This window comes from Rattus norvegicus, chromosome 16 (genome assembly GCF_021556685.1).
Source record: "Rattus norvegicus strain SHRSP/BbbUtx chromosome 16, alternate assembly SHRSP_T2T, whole genome shotgun sequence".
In the NCBI taxonomy this organism is placed as follows: Eukaryota; Metazoa; Chordata; class Mammalia; order Rodentia; family Muridae; genus Rattus; species Rattus norvegicus.
In genome coordinates this window covers 8906592-8926816 of record NC_141549.1, presented here as the reverse complement: position 1 = coordinate 8926816, position 20225 = coordinate 8906592, and the positions used below count along the sequence as shown (strand labels likewise).

Sequence of the window (20225 nt, the reverse complement as noted above, 5' to 3'; positions counted from 1 at the left end):
AGAAAAGACAGACAGACACAAGAGATTACACTGGCTTCACTCATTGCTCTCGAGACAGTGACACACTCCTGACCATGACTCGTCTCTCCCAGTTCTTTTTCTGCACGGAGAGACTTTAAAACTGCCCCCTGATAACTTGGAGAGTTCTTGTGCCTAACTCCGAAAATACAAGTTCTTCTAATCAGTACTCGCTAATGAAAGATGCTTCGGAAGCCTTAGAAGAGAGCCAAGACGGTCCCTGAGCTGATAGACTGGGAGCCAGGAACCTGCTCTAACTGGTGCCACTCCAAGCTCCAGCAGGCCCTAGACAAAATGAGCATCCATGCCTCATTCTGCATTTCCCCTCACAGACCTGCTCTTGCAAACAGTTCTGTAGCAAAGCATCAGGCACCCAAAGGCTCTTCCCTGTACAGGATGATCTCTAATGTCTACACAGCTTACTATGCCCCCAAACTAAGAGTCTCCTGCCGGGTCCTAAAAGCACACATTAGAAGTACCGACCCTCAGCTCCAGTCCTTTCCCCCTTCTCAGAGGGCTTAAGAAATGAATCCAGCAAGATACTGAAAATGGGGCTGTGGTTATGAGGAGTACGGCACTCAACTATTTGTGCTCAGAGAAAAGTGAGATTTCACTAAAAGATGTCTTAGGTTAACTAGTCCTTGTTCAAAGCTACATCTTTCTTGCTGCTAAGGCTGTCCCAAAGACACTGCCATGCTGAGAGGCAGTGTCTGTCCACTGCCACTGTCCACTGGGCAATTCACAATATAATTGTGATGTCCGTAATGATTTCGTCTGGATGTTGAGGGCTCAAGCCCAGGTTCGTTACAGCATCTCAAACACCCAAGAGGCATCCTGAGCTAAGGGAAAGGTCACTGGGGTGAGACCCTGGGCCCCACAAGAGTAGTCCTGTAAGCATAGGCTCAGGGAAGGGCCAAGTACACCCCAAAGGCCAAGACCCACCCACAAAAAGTGCTGAGAAAAGACTTGGAGCCCACTCGGTCGTGATGGCAAATGCTGCCTGATTTCATCCTGGAACTGTGCACTTGTAGGAACTGGTGACTTTTACTTCTCCCCAAGGATCCAAACAGAACTGTGAATAAAGTGCCTGCTGAGACAATGTGCGGAGGGATGACTAAGAGACATTTGGAAAATGTTCAACTTCTCACCCATCGAAGAAGCAAAACAAAGCCACAGTGAGAGATCAACTGTACCTGTCAAATGAGCACAGAAAACGCAATGGCATCCACTCTTCAAGAATGAAGAAAAAATAAATGAAATCAGGACGGCACAGGGCTCCAGCCTTCCACAGTGACAGACACTCAAGAGACACGCTGAGGCTTTAAAAAGTCCCTGGCTGGGTGCCCAAAGTTATACTTCTGAGGTTAAGGAGTGACACAGAAGCCAGAAAAAATATTTTTCTAATGATGTTTATCACCGTTGCATTTGCAATATTGAAAAAAATATATCAAAAGAAATGATTAATTTTATTTCCATGCAAGTCATTTATTTATCCATCCATCCATCCATCCATCCACCTACCCACCCACTCACTCATTCATCCATCCATCCATTCATCTATCCATCCATCTGCCCATCCATCAAAGAAACAGGTATTAAAGGCCGACCCCATAGCATATGCCTAAAATCTACCTGGAAGGCTGAGGCTAAAAGATCCTGAGTTTAATGCCACTCTGGCTACGGAGCAAGACTGACTCTAAATTAATTAGCTGATTGGTGAATAAATGAGACAAAAAGCATGCATATACCACTTCTTATTTGTCTGTTCTATACCAGAGCTGGGAAGGTTATGACTTACTGTCCCTACCTTCAAGAAATTCCTGACACAACTGAACACAGCAGATGTCACAGATAAAATGACAGAGGTCCGCAAGAGGAGGCAGTGGCCCCCTCCACCTGGGAAGGGATCAGCTGGGAACAGCCAATCAGAGAAGGCTTCAAGATGGAGGTTACCTTTAACTTACTCTAGAAGAGACAGACTATCTTGAGAGTCTAATCCCAGAAGGGCTGGGTAAAGCATCCCTGCGGAGGCCACTGTATTAGTTGCTTTTCTCTTTACTGTAATTAAATACCCACCTGACGCATCTTAAGGTAGGTAAGTTTTATTTTGGCTTATAGTTCAAGGGGGAGTCTGTCATGGTGGGAAAGGCATAGCAGTAGAAGTGTGCGTCCACAAGCAAAAAGCAGAGAGCAATGAATACCAATGCTCAGCCTGCTTTCTCGTATTCTACCCAGGACTGCAGCCCACAGAAATGGCGCCACCTGTAGTTAAAGTGGGTCTTTCCACCTCAGTTAACCCAGTCTAGATAAAATCGTTCATGGCTATGCCTGGAGGTTTATCATGATCCTGTCAAGTCGATGGCCAGTATTAACTGTCTAAACCACTGAACACCAAGACACAGAATACTGCAGTGGACATGGATTTGGGCAGGTATCAGAATGGCATACAGGACAGCTGGGAAGCAAAGAGAGGCATCAGGACAAGGAAGGAGTCTAAGCTGGGGCCAGACTGGGAAAAGTCCCCTCAGAACTTGGGGGTCATCTCTGCTGACAGTGTGGAACTGTGAACAAGCTTCTGCAAGGGAAGCATGACTGTGACTGGATCAGAGCTTTTGAAAGGTTACTTCGAAGGCTGGAAGACCAGTCAACAAAGTCTAGCCGGATGCCTGTCTGACAGCATGGGGTGACAGGTAGAGAAGGAAGGAAAGGTACTGGTCAAGTTTCCCAGTTTTCTGTAGAGTGTGATTGATGGTCCCATTTAAACAAGATGTCAAAAAGAAGGAAATGGAAGAGACCAACTCTGGAAATGAGTTGGGACAGGTAAAAGTTGTTGGCTCCCCCCCCCCCAGGAAGCATTGAGACTGGGGAGATTTCTCAGTCTTGAAAGCACCAGGACCTGAGTTTGAGCCTTAGTGATTGACAGAGAAAAGTCAGGCACAGAAGCGCGTATTTTGATCTCAGAACTGAGTGGGGCAGGGGGGGAGGAGACAGACAGATCCCTGGGACTCCCGGGCCTGATAACCTTATCCAGTCAGCGCCTCAGCTTGTCAGGAGATCCTAGCAGACAGACAGCTCCTGAGGACAGACACCTGAGCTTGTCCTCTGGCTTCCATGTGTATGCACACACATGTGCATACATGCTCACATGCGTACACACATGCACATACAGGGGTGGGGTGAAAACATGGTATCTGCAGAGTTTCTCACAGAGATTCTTAAAAGGCAAAGGGGGATTATTTAAGTGGATCTTCTTAATGTAAACGAAATGTTAGAGCCCTGAAAACTCCTAAGATTACAGAGTTTGAAGTTTGGAAAAACAAAACAAAATAAAACAAAACAGTGTATTAAGAGCAAAGGAGGCCTGAAGGAACAATTTCACACCTGAGCTCAGAGTGCCTGTATAAACATTTTACGGCTGCTCAAATCAGGCCATAAGAACAGTACCCGTCATGTTTACACACAGCATCTCGGCAACAGCAGGTACGTCAGGCACAATTAATTTGCATCTAGACCCATTGAATTCCTCTGAAACCAGCAGCCGGTGTTTCAGGGACATAGTCACAGGTTTGTGCTGTTGTAGGCCATGAGTTACTTTTGCTCCTTATGTTTGTTTCTGTTTCCCAAAGCTCTGATCCTGTTCTCCAATTCATTCAGGCCACAGACTGGCTCTTAGACCTCTGTGTATATTGCCTGGCCCAGAAACAAATCCAATAGGTAGAAGCTACTGTCACCATTGTTTACAGTACACCGAGCATTGGGTAGTGAGCTAGAAACATGACATACTGTCTCACTGGTAGCAGAGACCTGAGAGGCTCAGTGTGTCCTAATGAGGACACCAAGATTCAGAGAGGGGACCTGAGCTCTCATAGCCACTCAGCAGAGTCTAAGAGACACCCGAGGCTTCTTCACTAGCCAGGGCCTTTCTGCCTTGTGCTTGGGCTGAAGTCACTTAGGTTCCTTTGCACACAGATCTGGTTCAATAGGTGTGAGGTGGGTCCAGAATTCCGCATCCTTAGTAGCTCAGGGGCTCTCAGTGCATCATTGTAGCTAAATGTTCCCTTTTACAAACAGAAGAGATACACAGAAGTCAAGAACAAACATGATGTAGTCAGCACCCAAAGAGAAGTCTCAGGCATTCAAGGCTCTGCTAGGAAAATGGTGAAAAGCACGGGGGAAAGTAGGTGAGCTCTGGGATCTGGAAGCCCCAGCATCAAGCGGCTGATACATGGTTTCATTTCTCCACACCCTGGTTTGCCCCTCATAGTAATGTCAGTTCTAGCCTCATAGGCTGACTTAACTAGTAGAGTTTGAGAGAACAATGCATACGCTGTGGTCATAAATGAAATTTTCATGCACGCACGCACGAGTGCACACGTGTGTGTGTGTGTGTGTGTGTGTGTGTGTGTGTGTGTGTATGTGTGTGTGTGTGTGTGTGGTGGGGATTCCCCTAGAACTAGACTTACAGACTGTTATAAGGTAGGTGCCATGTAGACACTGGAAATCAAATCCATGTACCTGATGGAGCAGCCAATGCTCTCAACCATTAAGTTATCTCCAGGACCAAAACAAGGTCATTTTTTGGAAGGAATTATCATATAGAAAAGGAGGAGGAGAAATAGTCTATGGCTCTATAGCACACAGTCAATAAACACTAACTAGTGTCATGCGATTGGATGACCTCATTTTAGTCATTAATATCTCTCTAAATTACATCAGTAATACAAGCCCATTGGTAAAGTTTAATACTGAGAAATATTAAGGCATGCTTACATGTGTAACTCCTTAAGGTATTAATATGTGTGTTGTATTTATTTCCAGTTTTATAAAATGAAAGTATTAACCACATGACTATATATAAACTATCCATTCCAATTTAAACATAAACCATCAAAACCTAAATAAAATAAGATTTAATTTCTAGGTTGCTCCTGCTCAAGAGTGCACATGGCTGGCGCCCCACCCACTACTGAAGGGAGGAGCTATTCCCTTGCAGGGCAGCACACAGGTCTCTGTTGCCCTCCCTCTCAGCACCGTGTCATGGACAGCTCCCCTTGCCATTAGCTCCTGTATTTATTACCTTAGGACAGGCATCTGCAGTCAACTTGTGAGTTCAAAGGATATAAACCTCCTTTCGGCTTCTACAAGGTTAGATGGATGAACAGAGGGAGGGAGGGAAAGGAGAGAGGAAAGAAGAGGGAGAAAGAGAGAGAAGGAGAGAGAGAGAGACAGAGAGAGACAGAGTGAAGGGGGAGAGAGAGAAAAAGGGGGAGGGAAGGATGGAGGGAGAGATCGATATCCAGTTGCATTCTGAGAAGATTGTATCAGTTTGCCCGAGTGTTATTAGCAGTTTTGTGAGAGAGCAAACCTGTCCACTTGCGTGTTGGTAACATAGTATACACTTACCAGTTAAAAGATGGGGAGGCTGCTCCAAGCCCATATGCGCATTAAACCAATGCTGGGAAGAGCAAAGGCCCAGCAAGTATTTACAGGTCTTGGCTGAATCTGTGACAAAGGTGTACTTTTTCCCGGTGGTGCTGCTGGTGACAGTGAGCTTCCTTCTCTGGAGGAAGCAAGCACAGACTTAGAGCCCTGACCCCCTTTACCTATCCCTTAAAGTACACGGGTGTAAGCAGTGATAAACCATCAGCTCCCCGCAACACACTTCTGGAGATGCAGGGCAGGTAATGTCTGACGAAGGCTCAACTTCTTTTCTTAGACAATGGCTAAACAAGACCCTTCTGCTTATTCTTCTCCTTCCATTGTGAGCCAAATGTTTGTCATATAATTGCTATTATCAAGGAGTGTGCTGGACAGAAAGAAGGTAGAATGAGTCAGGGGACACTGGGTCCTCACAAGTACGTTGCACATTGGTGGGCAAGCACTCCCATGGTTTTTATTCTACAAGCTCCAAGCTTCTTGCTCTGATGGGACAGGGAGTCAGCAGAAAACAGGCAGGCAGCTGCACTGTAATAAGCAAGCAGAGAAACTGAGCTGTATTCAGAACCAGCCACCACCAAGGCGGCAAGGTACTGACCCGGATCCTCGCTATGCCTCATTATAATACATTAGCATAGTAAGAGCTCTGCCAATGGAAACATAGAACAAAAATATAGTAGTGTTTTGAGCAGCATGCAAAGTAGCACATGTGCACTGGAAGCCTCCTCCCTTGTCTGGAAAAAAAAAAAACATAAAAACAGAAACACTTCTCCATGAAATGCAGCCTGCATCATTGTTCCTGGCTCCCCTGCCTATGGAAGGTCTGCCCTTCTTTTCTGTAATAAACTTTCACTTTTTATTTTTATTTCTGCCATGCCAAAGACAAAAGGCCCCACAAATGACGCCCAGGTTACAATTATGCTAAGAACTCTGCGAGCATCTGGTCTTCAGGGCTGCAGAATGAGGAATCGTTATGTTTACTCTAAACATGCTGTAGAAATCCTACAGATTTAGAGCCCTCAGAATGCACCCTGTGCTTTGGGCAGTAGCATGCTCCTTTAATCCCAGCGGTCAGGAAGTAAGAGCAGGTGGATCCCCACTCCAACCAGGGCTGCATGATGAGTCCCTGTCTCAATCAGTTAAACAGTCAATCAAATAAAAATGAAGTTTAAGGACTATCCTCAAACGAATTTGAAAGGGGGGGGAACCACACACACACACACACACACACACACACGTACACTCAGACTGCATTTGTAGCACAGAAACTGACAACTAGAGTGAACAAGTCTTTCCTTGTGCAAACTGCACACTTGACTTATCCTGCCTCAGCCATACTAAAAGATGTGCTAAACTGTATTTCTATTCTCTCTTGATAAAGTACAGTAAAATGCTATCATGTGGGGAAAAAAATAAAGGAAAGAACATGACATCCAAAATCTAAAGCAAGAAACTATGCATGCAGGTTTTGCCAGAAAATTAATTAAGTGGGTTTTTTTTCCTATCATTTGTGCTATTTAAAAAGTATATTCTCTGACTTTTTAAATTTGTATCTTTGGGGGGTTCTTTTCTTATTATCTAAACATTCCCTTTCACGAGATAGCTTCTATGTGTATTCTTTGTATTCTTTTGCTTAAGGAGAACCCTGTGTAGCCTTGTACAGTCTGTTCTGCTCTGTGCATTTGTCTGAAAACTGGAGGTAACGCTGGAAAACACCACTGTTATCAACACCATCGGGCTCCTGTTATCAACACCATACGGCTCCCCATTCTAGAAGGGATGAGTTCTGATTGAATAATCAAGAATGCATAGATGTTAAGGTACCCAGGGGTTGTACGTTTTGAAAACAGCACCAGTATTCCCTTGGCTACTTCCCTGCAGGGTGAAAAGATGAAAGGGGTGTGTGTGCCTGAAGCACCCTGGCTCCCACTGTAACTGTGCCAGCTGAGGCTTCCCGAGCTGATCTCAGTTCTGAGGCTTCTCAGAGTTCACTACTTGGGGCTTGCGGAAGCACGAAGAGTCATTTCCTCTGGAAGATGTTTAATTGGCCATGAGCATCTGGTGATTTTATGTCACGTGATGACTTTACAGCATAACAGTCCATTCATGCCAAGGAGGAAATTGATCATCAGGGGATGGAAATCCTAATTAATCCTAATTAAATAGTTTCTTTGAGCTTATGAGCTTTGATGACTTCCTGGATTTGATATTTAAAAAAAAAATTATTTGGCCTGGTAATGAAAAACAAATACTTGTAAAATGAACCTTATGCATACATGTATGTGTATGTATGTATGTATGTATGTATGTATGTATGTATGTATGTATAAAAATAAATTTAAGGGGACTGTTGAGCTTCATGGCCTCAAAATTTTCCATGCTTCAAAATTACCACTTAGAGAATCTGCATTTAGACAAATCTCACTGAAATCTTTGTTTAGTTAAAAAATACAAAAAGTGAACAAGAAATAATATAATAGTGTTGAATTTGATTCAATAATTTGTATTCTTTAAATATCTTTCAATTAAATTAAAAATAATTAATGTTCTAAAAAATTCATTAATGTAAATGTCCATTGTTTATATTCAATGAACATTTGGTGAAAAATATCAATATCCTGACAATATATGAGTGGGTCAGTTTAATGACCTCAAATTATGCTAATCATTGCATATTTTTATGTGAGCTTTATTTTCCTAAACACACATAACTTATTAGAAAATTGTATTATACATCAGACACTGACAATGTTAACTTCAAAAACTGAGATTTAAAAAGAAAAACACAAAAGAAACATTCTGAAACCAAATAAAAGCAGTTTACCTAGGGAATGTTTGCATCAGATAATAAAAGATAATGATCTAACGAGGAGAATTTAAACAATAGGAGGAAGGTAAATAGAAGAAAGGTTAAGGGTTGGAGAGATGGCTCAGTGGTTAAGAGCACTAACTGCTCTACCAGAGGTCCTGAGTTCAAATCCCAGCAACCACATGGTGGCTCACAACCATCCGTAATTCTGGTGTGTCTGAAGACAGCTACAGTGTACTTAAATATAATAAATAAATAAATCTTTAAAAAGAAGGAGGAGGAGGAGGAGAAGAAGAAGGAGAAGGAGAAGGAGAAGGAAAAGGAGAAGAAAGGTTAAACGTGTCTGAGCCACAAGGCAAAAAACTTTGTCATCAAACAAGTCATTAGTGGACCATAAATACTGACCTGGATGACCCCCATGACATACTGACCTGGATCACCCCTGTGACATACTGACCTGGATGACCCCTGTGACATACTAACCTAGATGACCCCCATGACATACTGACCTGGATCACCCCTGTGACATACTGACCTGGATCACCCCTGTGACATACTGACCTAGATGACCCCCAGGACATACTGACCTGGATCACCCCCATGACATACTGACCTGGATCACCCCTGTGATAAGCAGGGACAGTCAGCTCCCAGGGCCCAGGACCAAGTTGATAAAAACTAAATTCAGGAACTAAACAGTGAAAGGGGGAATTTTAATATGAGTTGAAATGGATGGTCAGGGAGTTTTGCATATTTTAGTATTTCAGTGGCCATCCAACGTACTGTCTGCCAGGGTACCTGAAGTCTGTCTGAGACACACCAAGTGCCTGAGTACTACTGAGCACAGAGAAGACACAAATCCTCAGGGCAGATACTTCAAATCCTTACAGACTCCAAACAACCTCAACTTCATATTTTCCTTCAGAGCCCATGTGTCCTTGCTTGGGGCCCAGATGGGTTCCCGGGGTGAGGAAGAGTGCGTAGAGCAAAATGTAGCACCTGAGGATAGAGGCTGAAAGCAAGCAGGCAAGGGGTAGCATGGGAGAAAAAAATGAAGGCTTCCTGGGGATCTCCCGGCCCCCATCTGCTTAAATATTTGGTCCTCCCAAATATATCTGTGCACCAGAACACAGGTCCTATGTAAATATATCAAGAGAAATTCATGTAGCCACTACCACTTAAAATGGCCACAGATCTAGAGAAAGGGAGGCAAGGGTGGCTATCAACTGAGCTCCACTCACATGAGTTGAGATCATCCCAGTTTCTCTCCATGGAAACTGGAATGTTGTGGTTCTGCGGCTGCCTTTCACTTCATAGACGATGATGCCTTTGGTGCAGATCCCCAAGGCCATTCCCCCTTCTTGTCTCTTCTTTGCTGGGGAAACACGGTGAACCAGGACTCCATATTCTGGGAGTTGCTGGACAACCTGGAGGGAGGAAAAGGCTCCATGAGGTCACCAGTTAAAAACCATGACCCTCAACCCCTTGTGAGGAAAAAGGTCCATCGTTGCTTATCAAGGTGAAGAAACATTCAGCTAGACTATTCTTTCTTATTCTGGAATGTAACTATACCTTTGACACGATGACCTTTTTTTCTTCATTTTTTTTTCTTTTCTTTTTTTCGGAGTGGGGGACCGAACTCAGGGCCTTGCGCTCGCTAGGCAAGCGCTCTACCGCTGAGCTAAATCCTCAACCCTGTTTTTTCTTCATTTTTAACCTAAAGAATTCTTTCTTTGTAGAACACCTAAAAGAACATTTGGGACACGTTCCTATAAATATAGGACACTAGGATACAAAGATGGTGAACAAGTGTTTCTGAGGATTTAGACTCTCTTGGGACATTTCAAAGTCAGGGGTCCCCTTCCCAGTTGTGTCATTCATATAGTCCCATTTTTTTTTCATGTTCCAGTTGCAAAAGCTGAGGCTCAGGCACAAAAAGGAGTCTTCAGGCTGGCAGCAAGCTGAGCCAGGAACGACCTGAGGGGGAAATGCCTGTCCCTCCAGCATGCCTTGCCACTTGTCAATGTCTCTGCAGGATCCCTGCAGTCCCAGGTCTCACCTCAGTTTATCAGGCTAGGAGACTGAATTTTGCCAGAGGCCAAGGGTCAATCAGAGCTGGTGGCTGAGCCAGGCAGATTGAATTCTCAAGAGTGCTTCAAGCAGGAACCTGACACAAATGCTTTATCGCCTGAACAGTAATCACATGGCCAGGAAGTCCTCATGGGAAGGTCGATGCACACAGACGTGCAGGAATGGCTTCCTGGTGCAGATATCTGAGAGCCCCTCACTGGGGAGATCTGGTGTCACATCTCTATCCCCAGCAGACTCCGTCATCCCCAAGCGCAGTCATTGAGAGAGACCAGTTAAAGATCTTGTTACTCTTTCTCAAGCTCATTGCTGACCTGTAGATGAGTAATCACTCTATACAAGGGACAGCCAGCAGGCACCCTGGCTTTTTGTCAGATTGATATTAAATGTCTGGATGCTGAGCCTCCTGCTCCTAGCTTGAGGAGACACTGTCGTCATTGTTACCATTGTCATCATCGTCACCATTGTCACCATCACCCTCATCGCCGCCATCATCGTCATGATCACCATCACCCAATAAAAACACTGAGCACTTGTATTGAAACATCCATGGCCAGGCTGGACACTGATTAAAGCATGACAAAGAGAGGCTGCCCAAGACAGACAGTGTGGCGCTGCAGACGGGTAAGGAATCTGATGAATTTGTTGCTGTAAAGCACTGAAATAGTCATGGTGGGAATAAAGACGCACTTTCTAAACTTGCTTGCCCCCTCCCTGCCCCAAACCGTTTCAAATGTTTAGCAATCAGCTTTTCATTTCTGTTTTTTAATTATTCCAAGGGTCATGATATTGAGTAGCAACAACACCAGATACTGTTTCCTTATCCTTGCAGAGCTGTCCTGAGGCAAAGGCTATCTCTTCAAAGGAGAAAAATGGAGGCCCGGGAGGGCTAAGTAATCAGAGCAGTTGAAAACGTTTTTGTCTCTACAGGCCAAGTTTCTTCTAATTCTCCAACTGGAAGGAAATCGTTCCCCTACAAAGACCCAACATTTTAATGTGCACGCGTTTCTCCTTCTGTTCTCACGGTCTAAGGAAGTCACAAAGAAAGTTGGGGATGGAAAAGATGGTTCAGACCTGAGTTCCACCCCCAGCACCCACGCAAAAAGCCAGCTGTGGTGGTGGATGTTTGTAAGCCAGGCAGCAGGAGGATGCAGAGATAAGAGGCTCACTGGCCACTGGCCTAGCCTAATTGGCAAGCCCCAGGCCCAGGAGAGAGGCCCTGATTCACTAATGTAACACCATACACACAAAGAAAACAGCCAGTGACATTATAGGAATTTCACCCTCTACTGTTCTTTACATATGCATTTGCTTTCGCATAGCATTAACCAATAACCATGTGTAGGGAGCGGTGCGACAGCTGTATGATAATGAGGTGAATCTGGCGCCCTCCTAACAACAGTACTGAGCATGCGTGGAGTTTTGCACCTGACGTCAGTCTGGCTGGGGCGGTACTATGCTAAATGGGAGTTCATGCCTCGCCAATCTCTGGAGGACAAGTAGCTGGGATGGCAGTGGGGTGACTCGTGCCCCACCAATCCCTGAAAGAAGATTAGCATACTGTTGTGTATATAAGCCGAGCGGCTTTGCCGCTCGGCGCGGTAACACTTAAAGCTGTAACACTTGGAGCTGTAACACTTGGAGCTGTAACACTTAGGGCTGGCTGCCGCCGCCTCCCTGTATCAACAAAGAAGGTCTCCTGCAGTAAAGGCTGTTGAGAAGAATCCAACCGTGTTGTGTCTTCCTTGCCGGACGAGGTGGGCGCGACAAAGTGGTGGCCCGTACGGGGACGAGGACATCCTCGTGGATCTCAGAACTCTTCAGCTTCAGGAGGAGCGACGTCGTCGGAAAAGTTCCCGGTAAGGGACGATAAAGTTCTCTGGAGGTGAGCAGAGACGATGGAAGCCTTGGTTTAGAGGCTAAAAGGTCTGCAGTCTGCAACAATGTTGTTTCCAATAGGATCCTTTGTGGGCAGGATTTATAATTTTGTTTCTTTTTTTCTTTGTGTGGAATAGAGAAGCCACAGACAGCAAGCTTAAGCCCGGACCAAAACCTCTTTGGCGAATGGTCTGTGCCTGCTTAGAGGATAAACGATGTGAGGAAGCTGTTAGGACAGGTCAGAGGGTCCTTGCAGAGCATCAACAAAGTATGTCAGAGGGAGTAAAGGTCTTGAAAGAAAAAAAGAAAAGAAAAGGAGATAAAAGGAACAGAGAGAAGGCAGAGATGAAAAAAGAGGATAATCAGGACCAGGAAACAAATAAGATATATTCTTTAAAAGCCTTGACCTTAGAAATGTCAGACAATCTAGAAAGCATCACTGACAGCTTAGAGAAAGTGAAAGTAAAGGTAGAACCATCGGGTCCCGGGCCTCCCGCAGAGCAACAAAAAGAAGCACAAGACTCCACCTCAGTTCCACCACCAGACTCATATTGACCCCTAGAATGGGAACTCAGGTAGTGGATACAGATTTTAAAGGCCCCAGTAAGCAGAATTCAGAAGGATCACAGAAATTGAAAGCATGTGCAAAGATAAAGATTTGGGGTAGTGGTAGTGGTCAAAAGGGGACACGGTAATAATGGTAAAATGTTTTTGTGTATGTGTTCTTTTAGAGTTATGTTAAAATCTAGAGAAACAAAGTTGATTCTCATAGATGCTTTTAGTCTTTGGACCCTGACTAGAGACAGTTTACACCCTAGACAAAAGAGACAATGGGGTTGAGAAAAACAGTCCTCCCGAACTCTCCACAGATGCTTTGGCAAAAGAAGGAAGTGAGCTTAAGTTTTTTGAAGCTCTCCTGGGAACAGAAGGAGGTGGGAGACGTCTTGCCTCCTTGCTGGCTCCTATTGGAGAAGTGCTTGTTTCTGGTTCTGGGTTCTTTAGGTAGGATGTCTGGGTCCCTTTGGTGGAACACCATCTAGTTCTTTTCCTCTGTGTCTGTTGTCTGTCCTTGGTGCACCAAGCTGTGGATGTATGTCAATTTATGTCTGGGTTTTGCTTCTCGTTGCTTGAATGTTTTGTGTTTCATGTTTAAAAGAAAAAAAATGGTTAAAACTTTAAATGCTGGTTGATTCACCCATTGATGTAGCTTTAACTCCTTTCAAGAAAGGAACAAATAAATAAAAAGTTTCAATTGGCTTTTGGAGCCTACATCTGTAGCTAGAAGCCTAAGTTGGCTGGGCAAGCTCCCCAGGGGGCTGGCTAAATGTTTATACTAGCCGCCCTAGAAGCGGCCTATACAAAAGTGGTTAAGGTGCTTGAAAACAATCAATTGTTCATAGCACCTGAAAAGGTTCAAATGGGCCAAATGGGAGAATATTTAGGAACTAAAATCACTTCTCATAGCATTTCTCCTCAAAAAATTGAATTACCATTTAAAAACATTAAATGACTTTCAAAAATTACTAGGATTCGACCCTATATTAAAATGCCCAATGTAGATTTACAACCACTTTATGAGGTCCTGAAAGGGGATTCTCAGCTTACTTCACCCCGTGTTTTAACCAAGGAAGCACGATTATCCTTGAGGAAAGTAGAAGAAAGACTAGAAAAGGCAATACTAAAAAGGTATAAGGAAGAAGAAGATCTGCTTTTGTGTATACTGAGAACTTTTCGTCAACCTACAGGAGTATTATGGCAACAAGGTCCACTTCTTTGGATTTATCCCCATATTTCTCCTAATAAAACCCTTGAATATTACCCTTCTGCTGTTGCACAGCTTGCTGTGTTAGGTGTTAAATCTTGCATTCAGCATTTTGGTATTTCACCAAAGAAAATTATTATACCATATACAACCACTCAGGTAGAAACATTGTGTGCATTGATAGATGATTGGGCCATATTGCGCTGTAGTTTTGATGGAGAGTTTGACAATCATTATCCTAAGGATCCGTTGCTACAATTTTTTACTGAACATCCAGTGATCTTTCCTAAAATCACTGCCTCAGAGCCTTTGTCTGGAGCGTTAGATATTTATACAGATGGCTCCAAAACAGGTGTAGGTGCCTATATGGTTGATTCTCAAGAACCAGTATTAATTCAATATAGTCCAGGTACCCCCCAAATTACAGAATGTAAAATTGTATTGGAAGTTTTCAAAAGATTTCATGATTCTTTTAATTTAATTTCTGACTCTGCTTATGTGGTTAATGCGGTACGCTCACTTGAAATTGCAGGGCCAATTCGGTCGACTAGTACTGTATGTCAAATTCTTTTAGAATTACAAAATTTGATTTGGGCCAGAAAAAATAAATTTTTCATACAACATATTCGAGCCCATACTAATTTGCCTGGTCCCATGACCAGTAATAATGCCCTGGTGGATGCTAGTACTCGTAGAGAGTTTATTTTTCATGCTGCTCCGGTTGACCTCGCTAGAGAATTTCATCAAAAGTTTCATGTACCTGCCTTTACTCTTCAACAAAAATTTAAAATCTCTAGAGCTGCAGCTCGTGATGTGGTGTTAAGTTGCCAGAATTGTGTTCAATTTCACCACCCTCCTCATGTAGGGATTAACCCTTGTGGTCTGATCCCGCTAAAACTTTGGCAGATGGATGTCACACACATATCTCAATTTGGAAATTTAAAATATGCTCATGTTTCTGTTGATACATGTTCTGGTATTATACATACTACTCTGATGACTGGTGAAAAGGCTCGTAATGCCATTAGCCATTGCTTAGAGGCATGGGCAGCCTGGGGAAAGCCTGATAGTCTCAAGACGGACAACGGGCCTGCCTACACTACAAAGTCCTTTCAGGCATTTTGCCAGACAATGCAGGTCAAACATACTACAGGATTGCCATACAATCCCCAAGGTCAAGGAATTGTGGAAAGAGTACATCGTACCTTAAAAGAGCTGATAAAAAAACAAAAAGAGGGAATTGCCAGCAGCCGAACACCAAAAGAACAACTTTCTTTAGCTCTTTTTACTCTAAATTTCTTAGTTTTGGATGCGCATGGCCGCTCTGCTGCGGATCACCATGCTGCTACTACACCTATAACTAATGTAGAAGTAAAGTGGAAGGATGTCTTAACTGATGAATGGCGTGGCCCAGATCCCGTGATTTCGAGATCTAGGGGAGCAATTTGTGTTTTTCTGCAGAATCAAGAAAATCCAATTTGGGTACCTGAGCGCTTGACTCGAAAATTGCCTTCTGCTCTTCCTGAAGATGAGACTACGAACCCTACTATTGCTACTGGGAATGATAATACAGGTTAATTCGCTCACCCTGTGGGCTATTGCCAGATCCTGGCCAGTACCCATGCCAGTTCATAGCAATTCTACTGTTTTACCAACCTTTTTCTCTACCTCCTGTTTGCGTGATGTTCCTTGTATAGTGCCAACTGGAGAAATGCCCCAACGGTATGCCGCCACTAACGTTTCTCTGTTGCATACCTTTTGTTTTACCATTAAAGACTCTTCCCTGCCCTGTATTTGGTTATGTAGAGCCACGTTAGCTAATTGGTTGAATCCTATAAGTGACAGCACAATGAACACCGGGATCATCCTGGCTGCTTTGAGTCAAATTGCCCAGGGAGTCTCTTCACAGAGCGAGGACATGCCAGTCGATAGTTCTGCTGATCTGAACATTACAACACTAATTGTGATGCATAATTGTAGTGTTCCATCACGCCCAGGGCAAGGTAACTATGCACAGAATAGCTCTACCCGTCGTAGAGTCTTACCCGCTTGCCCCCCGCATCAAGAGTTTCCACCTAATTTTACCCCATGTCAGAGTCCATTCCATAGAACAAAACAATTCCTACCGGGATTTGAATTTTCCCCTCCTCTTGGCCATGTACAGTATGACTGGGGGGAGAATAAGACTGGCAAGCATAATCTCTGGCCTTGGTTTCAATGGGTGCTGTCCAATGAGCAAGGGGCATATACATCCCTGACCCCTTTTGCGAGGTTGATGGGTGAGAACTTCATGCTGTATAATGTTTCGGCTACCAGAAAAAATGATACCAGGTTGACCAATATTCAATATAATAACCTCTTGGAACATAATACTGCCACTAGTACTTCAGTATGTGTTAGATCACCTTTTTTCTTTCTGATAAGCACTAATGTCAACAATGGTGTTTTAAATTGTAATAGCTCTGATGTAGTCTGCTATTTAGCTGAATGCTGAGATGGCAACAATGACACCACAGTAATGGTCAAGATTCCCTCCTTTGTGCCAATCCCAGTAGAGGCAAACCCAGATAGTTTTCCTATTCTTAATTTGCTGTGAACCAAAAGAGATTTTGGAATTACGGCAGTCATAATTTCAGCCATCGTGCTGTCTGTTGCCGCAGCTACCACAGCTGCAATTGCTATGACCAATCAAATACAGACGGCTGAGACTGTCAATCAGATTGTAGAAAGAACTGCAATGGCGCTAGAGATACAAGAAGAATTTAATACTCATTTGGCATCTGGCCTTCTATTAGCCAATCAAAGGATAGATTTAGTTCAAGAACAAATTGAAGCACTGTATCATATGACACAGCTGTCTTGCGTTTCCTCCCTAAGAGGTTTATGCATTACTCCTTTGCAAGCCAACTTTTCTCAGCATTCTCAACAGAGCAAAGAAATCTCAAATTATCTGAAAGGAAACTGGTCCATGAAAGCAGAGCAACTATCCAGACAATTGCTGATGCAGATTGCTGTCCTCAACAGCACTAGGCTGGACCCCATCACAATTGAAGACTTTACCTCATGGATTACCAATGCTTTCTCCTTTTTTAAGGAGTGGGCGGGCATGTTTGCCTGGGGAGCTATTGTCCTCCTGGGATGCGGAGTATGTCTCTGGCTTATTGGCCGTTTAAAAAGAGAACATGCCAGACACAAAGCGGTTGTTTACCAGGCTATGACCGCCATTGACAATGGTGCTTCTCCCAATGTATGGCTGGCCTCTTTGAAAGATTAAGAGTTCGCCCTAGATCATTTTTGTCACAGTCATGTGGGGTCATTGTATCCAGGGACGGGCAACTTTCCTCGAGCTCGGACCAACCTAAGACACGGGGCCTGGTGGCGATAGGGTGACCCAATGACGGGTAAGGCCGAGTCATCGTCAGGAACGACCTAAGACAGGAGCAACGACAAGATTGACGTGACACCCAGATCTAGACCAGTCATTTTATTAAACAAAAAAGGGGGAGATGTAGGGAGCGGTGCGACAGCTGTATGATAATGAGGTGAATCTGGCGCCCTCCTAACAACAGTACTGAGCATGCGTGGAGTTTTGCACCTGACGTCAGTCTGGCTGGGGCGGTACTATGCTAAATGGGAGTTCATGCCTCGCCAATCTCTGGAGGACAAGTAGCTGGGATGGCAGTGGGGTGACTCGTGCCCCACCAATCCCTGAAAGAAGATTAGCATACTGTTGTGTATATAAGCCGAGCGGCTTTGCCGCTCGGCGCGGTAACACTTAAAGCTGTAACACTTGGAGCTGTAACACTTGGAGCTGTAACACTTAGGGCTGGCTGCCGCCGCCTCCCTGTATCAACAAAGAAGGTCTCCTGCAGTAAAGGCTGTTGAGAAGAATCCAACCGTGTTGTGTCTTCCTTGCCGGACGAGGTGGGCGCGACAACCATGGTACCCAGTAAGGCTTGATGCTCTGTTACTTCTCAGTTGACAAGTCCTGTTTGGCCAAACTACCAGGTGTATCAGTACCATGCTCAGGTGAGGGATGCAAGGGTTTGGCAGCATAGATACTGTTCATTGAGCAGGCAATGGTTATTTGGACCTATCGGTGGCTGTCCTACCCAGACTGGAGTTCACAGTTCAGCTTGGATTCATACCCACACAGATTCACCAGCTGTGCTAAGGACACTCAGCCTCACCCTTTGTTTCCAACGTGCTCAGGTTACCCACGTGATCTCAGCTTCCGCTTCCTGTCCCTCTTGGTGCAAACGCCACCTAAAGTCTCAAGCCCTGTTGAGACAAATCTAAAACAAGGTGCAGGGCTATGAAAGCAGTGTGTGGCAATGCACTGGAGTAGATGTGGCCATATTTACGTGGTTTGATTTAAAAACAATAGCTTCGGTTTCCACACTGCTAGTGGATATGATGTTCCAGCTTTTGGTTTAGTAAGCTTAGGGGAAAATCAGAAATAAATTCTCCTGGTCTCTGAAGGACAAATCATTCAACTGATCCAAGTAATGTGCCTAAATTCCTCGGAGGCAGGAATGGGCAGATCTGAATAGAAGAGTCTGCTTGACTCCGAGAATTCACTCTCAACACCTAAGATTCAGAGCATCCCTAAAGACTGGGAACACAGATAAATATGCACAATATTTTCTAGGACATCTTCAATCTGTTAAAAGTAAGACAGTGTATCTGTCTCCTATCTCCCACGGTACCCTTCCTCAACCCTTCCACCACAGTTTCCTGTTCCCCCAAGCAGCAGAGAACAAAGTGAGATTGGAACCAAGCCATCCTAACTGTCCCTTGCTGTCCTGCCACCTCCCAGGCAGTGAACAACAAAACATACGCAGCACCTCAGGATGCATCCATTCGAACGCACGCAGAGAAGGAAACCATGGGATTTAACCCGTGTGATTCCAACAAGCAACTGGAGTTGTTTCCACAGCACCCAATCCCGAGCTGAGCTGGAACAGCCCAGCACTCGGGACCCTGGAAAGCAGTGGGTTAACCTTGAACAGGTCGTTCAGGGATTCACACCCTCACACAGCTGTGGACCTGCCAGACTGAGGGTGGAGTTTAGTAGTGCCCACCCTGGGCCGCTGCCAAGTCTGCTGCCAGTGGGAGGAAATGAATTGGCAGCGTAGAGCATCCGTGGCAGCCACCTGGGAATGATTTCCTCTTTTTTATGAAAAGAAGAGCCTCGGGGAGCTATAATTAAATATCTAGTGGTGGTACAGCGGCTATGTGTTATCTCTGCGGCTCTGGGGTTCTCCTGGTATTGACATCCTGGTTAGAGGGGTAAGAAATATCTAGGAGGGGTACAAGATGCTTCCACAGTATGCAGCGTCAGTGGTTGAACTGAGCACTGCCAATACCTGTGGGACCCCACAGGTGGCATTCTGCCCCTAATGAATGCAATGGAAATACAGCCAACGATAGAATCAGAAAAATACTAAACGCAGTACTGCATGTTGGAACTATTTATAAGGCAAGGAATACAGTGCTGAGGGAGAGCGTGTGTTGACTCAAAGTAAGCTTTCAATTCTTGTGCAATGCAGAGTTACATAGAAGGACTTAAGTAATATGTGCCCATTTTAAATGCATACGCATATAAACGTATGAAAATGCATACGGAAGTGCGAATGTATCGAAATGTAAGTGTGTTTCACTCTCCGAGGTATCGTGGCAGGGAAATGCTGTCTTCATATTTGGGAGAAGACTGACTGAACTCACGCTGTGCGTGGTACAGATGCTTCGTGTGGGTGCAAAGCTCCTCCTCTTCCACACTCTGTACCGAGAACAGGCAGCCTATGAGTTAGTCACTGTGTCAGGCCACCAAAGGGAGTGGTAGGAGCCAGTGTATGTCTCAAAGTGAATGAACGTTGCGTTCAAATGATCAAAATCTGCTCAGTGCTTTCTGTCAAAACAAACAAACAAAAATAACAAAAAGCAAGCAAACAAACAAACAAAAAAGCCTTCAGCCTTAGGCTTGTAAGACGGAGGCAGGCTGTGAAAGGTACCCTGATTTCTGGTCGAGATAGGTCAAATTCCGGGAAACCCTAAAAAGGATGGCAGGAGCATTTCCAGTCAGGAAAAGGAGATCAGCCCCTTTTCACGTAGCTACAGCCTCCCCCCCCCCCCCGCCACAACCCCCTGAAGAGAAGTTCGAGACAGATCAGTCACATAGGGCAATGCCCCAAGCCCTTCCTCCACAGGTGAGGCTGAGACCACAGATCACGT

The 20225-nt window shown here is 44.6% G+C and overlaps 1 protein-coding gene and 1 long non-coding RNA gene across 4 annotated transcripts in view; one reads left to right on the top strand and one right to left on the bottom strand.

Annotated features, from left to right (window-relative positions):
• Frmpd2 (FERM and PDZ domain containing 2) overlaps window positions 1-20225 on the bottom strand; it is a 119788-nt gene that overhangs the window by 46953 nt on the left and 52610 nt on the right. For all 3 annotated transcript variants that reach the window (XR_015639518.1, XM_087588909.1, NM_001432848.1), the window contains 2 exon segments: window positions 9505-9690; window positions 5422-5578 (listed from right to left, as the gene is read on the bottom strand). Coding sequence is in view for 2 of the 3 variants with exons in the window: in XM_087588909.1 (XP_087445035.1) it covers window positions 5422-5578; window positions 9505-9690 (343 nt within the window). In the remaining variant the exon portion in view is untranslated.
• LOC148000375 (uncharacterized) lies at window positions 15482-17882 on the top strand. Its single transcript, XR_015639633.1, has 2 exons — window positions 15482-15564; window positions 17816-17882. It is a non-coding gene; the product is annotated as an uncharacterized LOC148000375 (long non-coding RNA).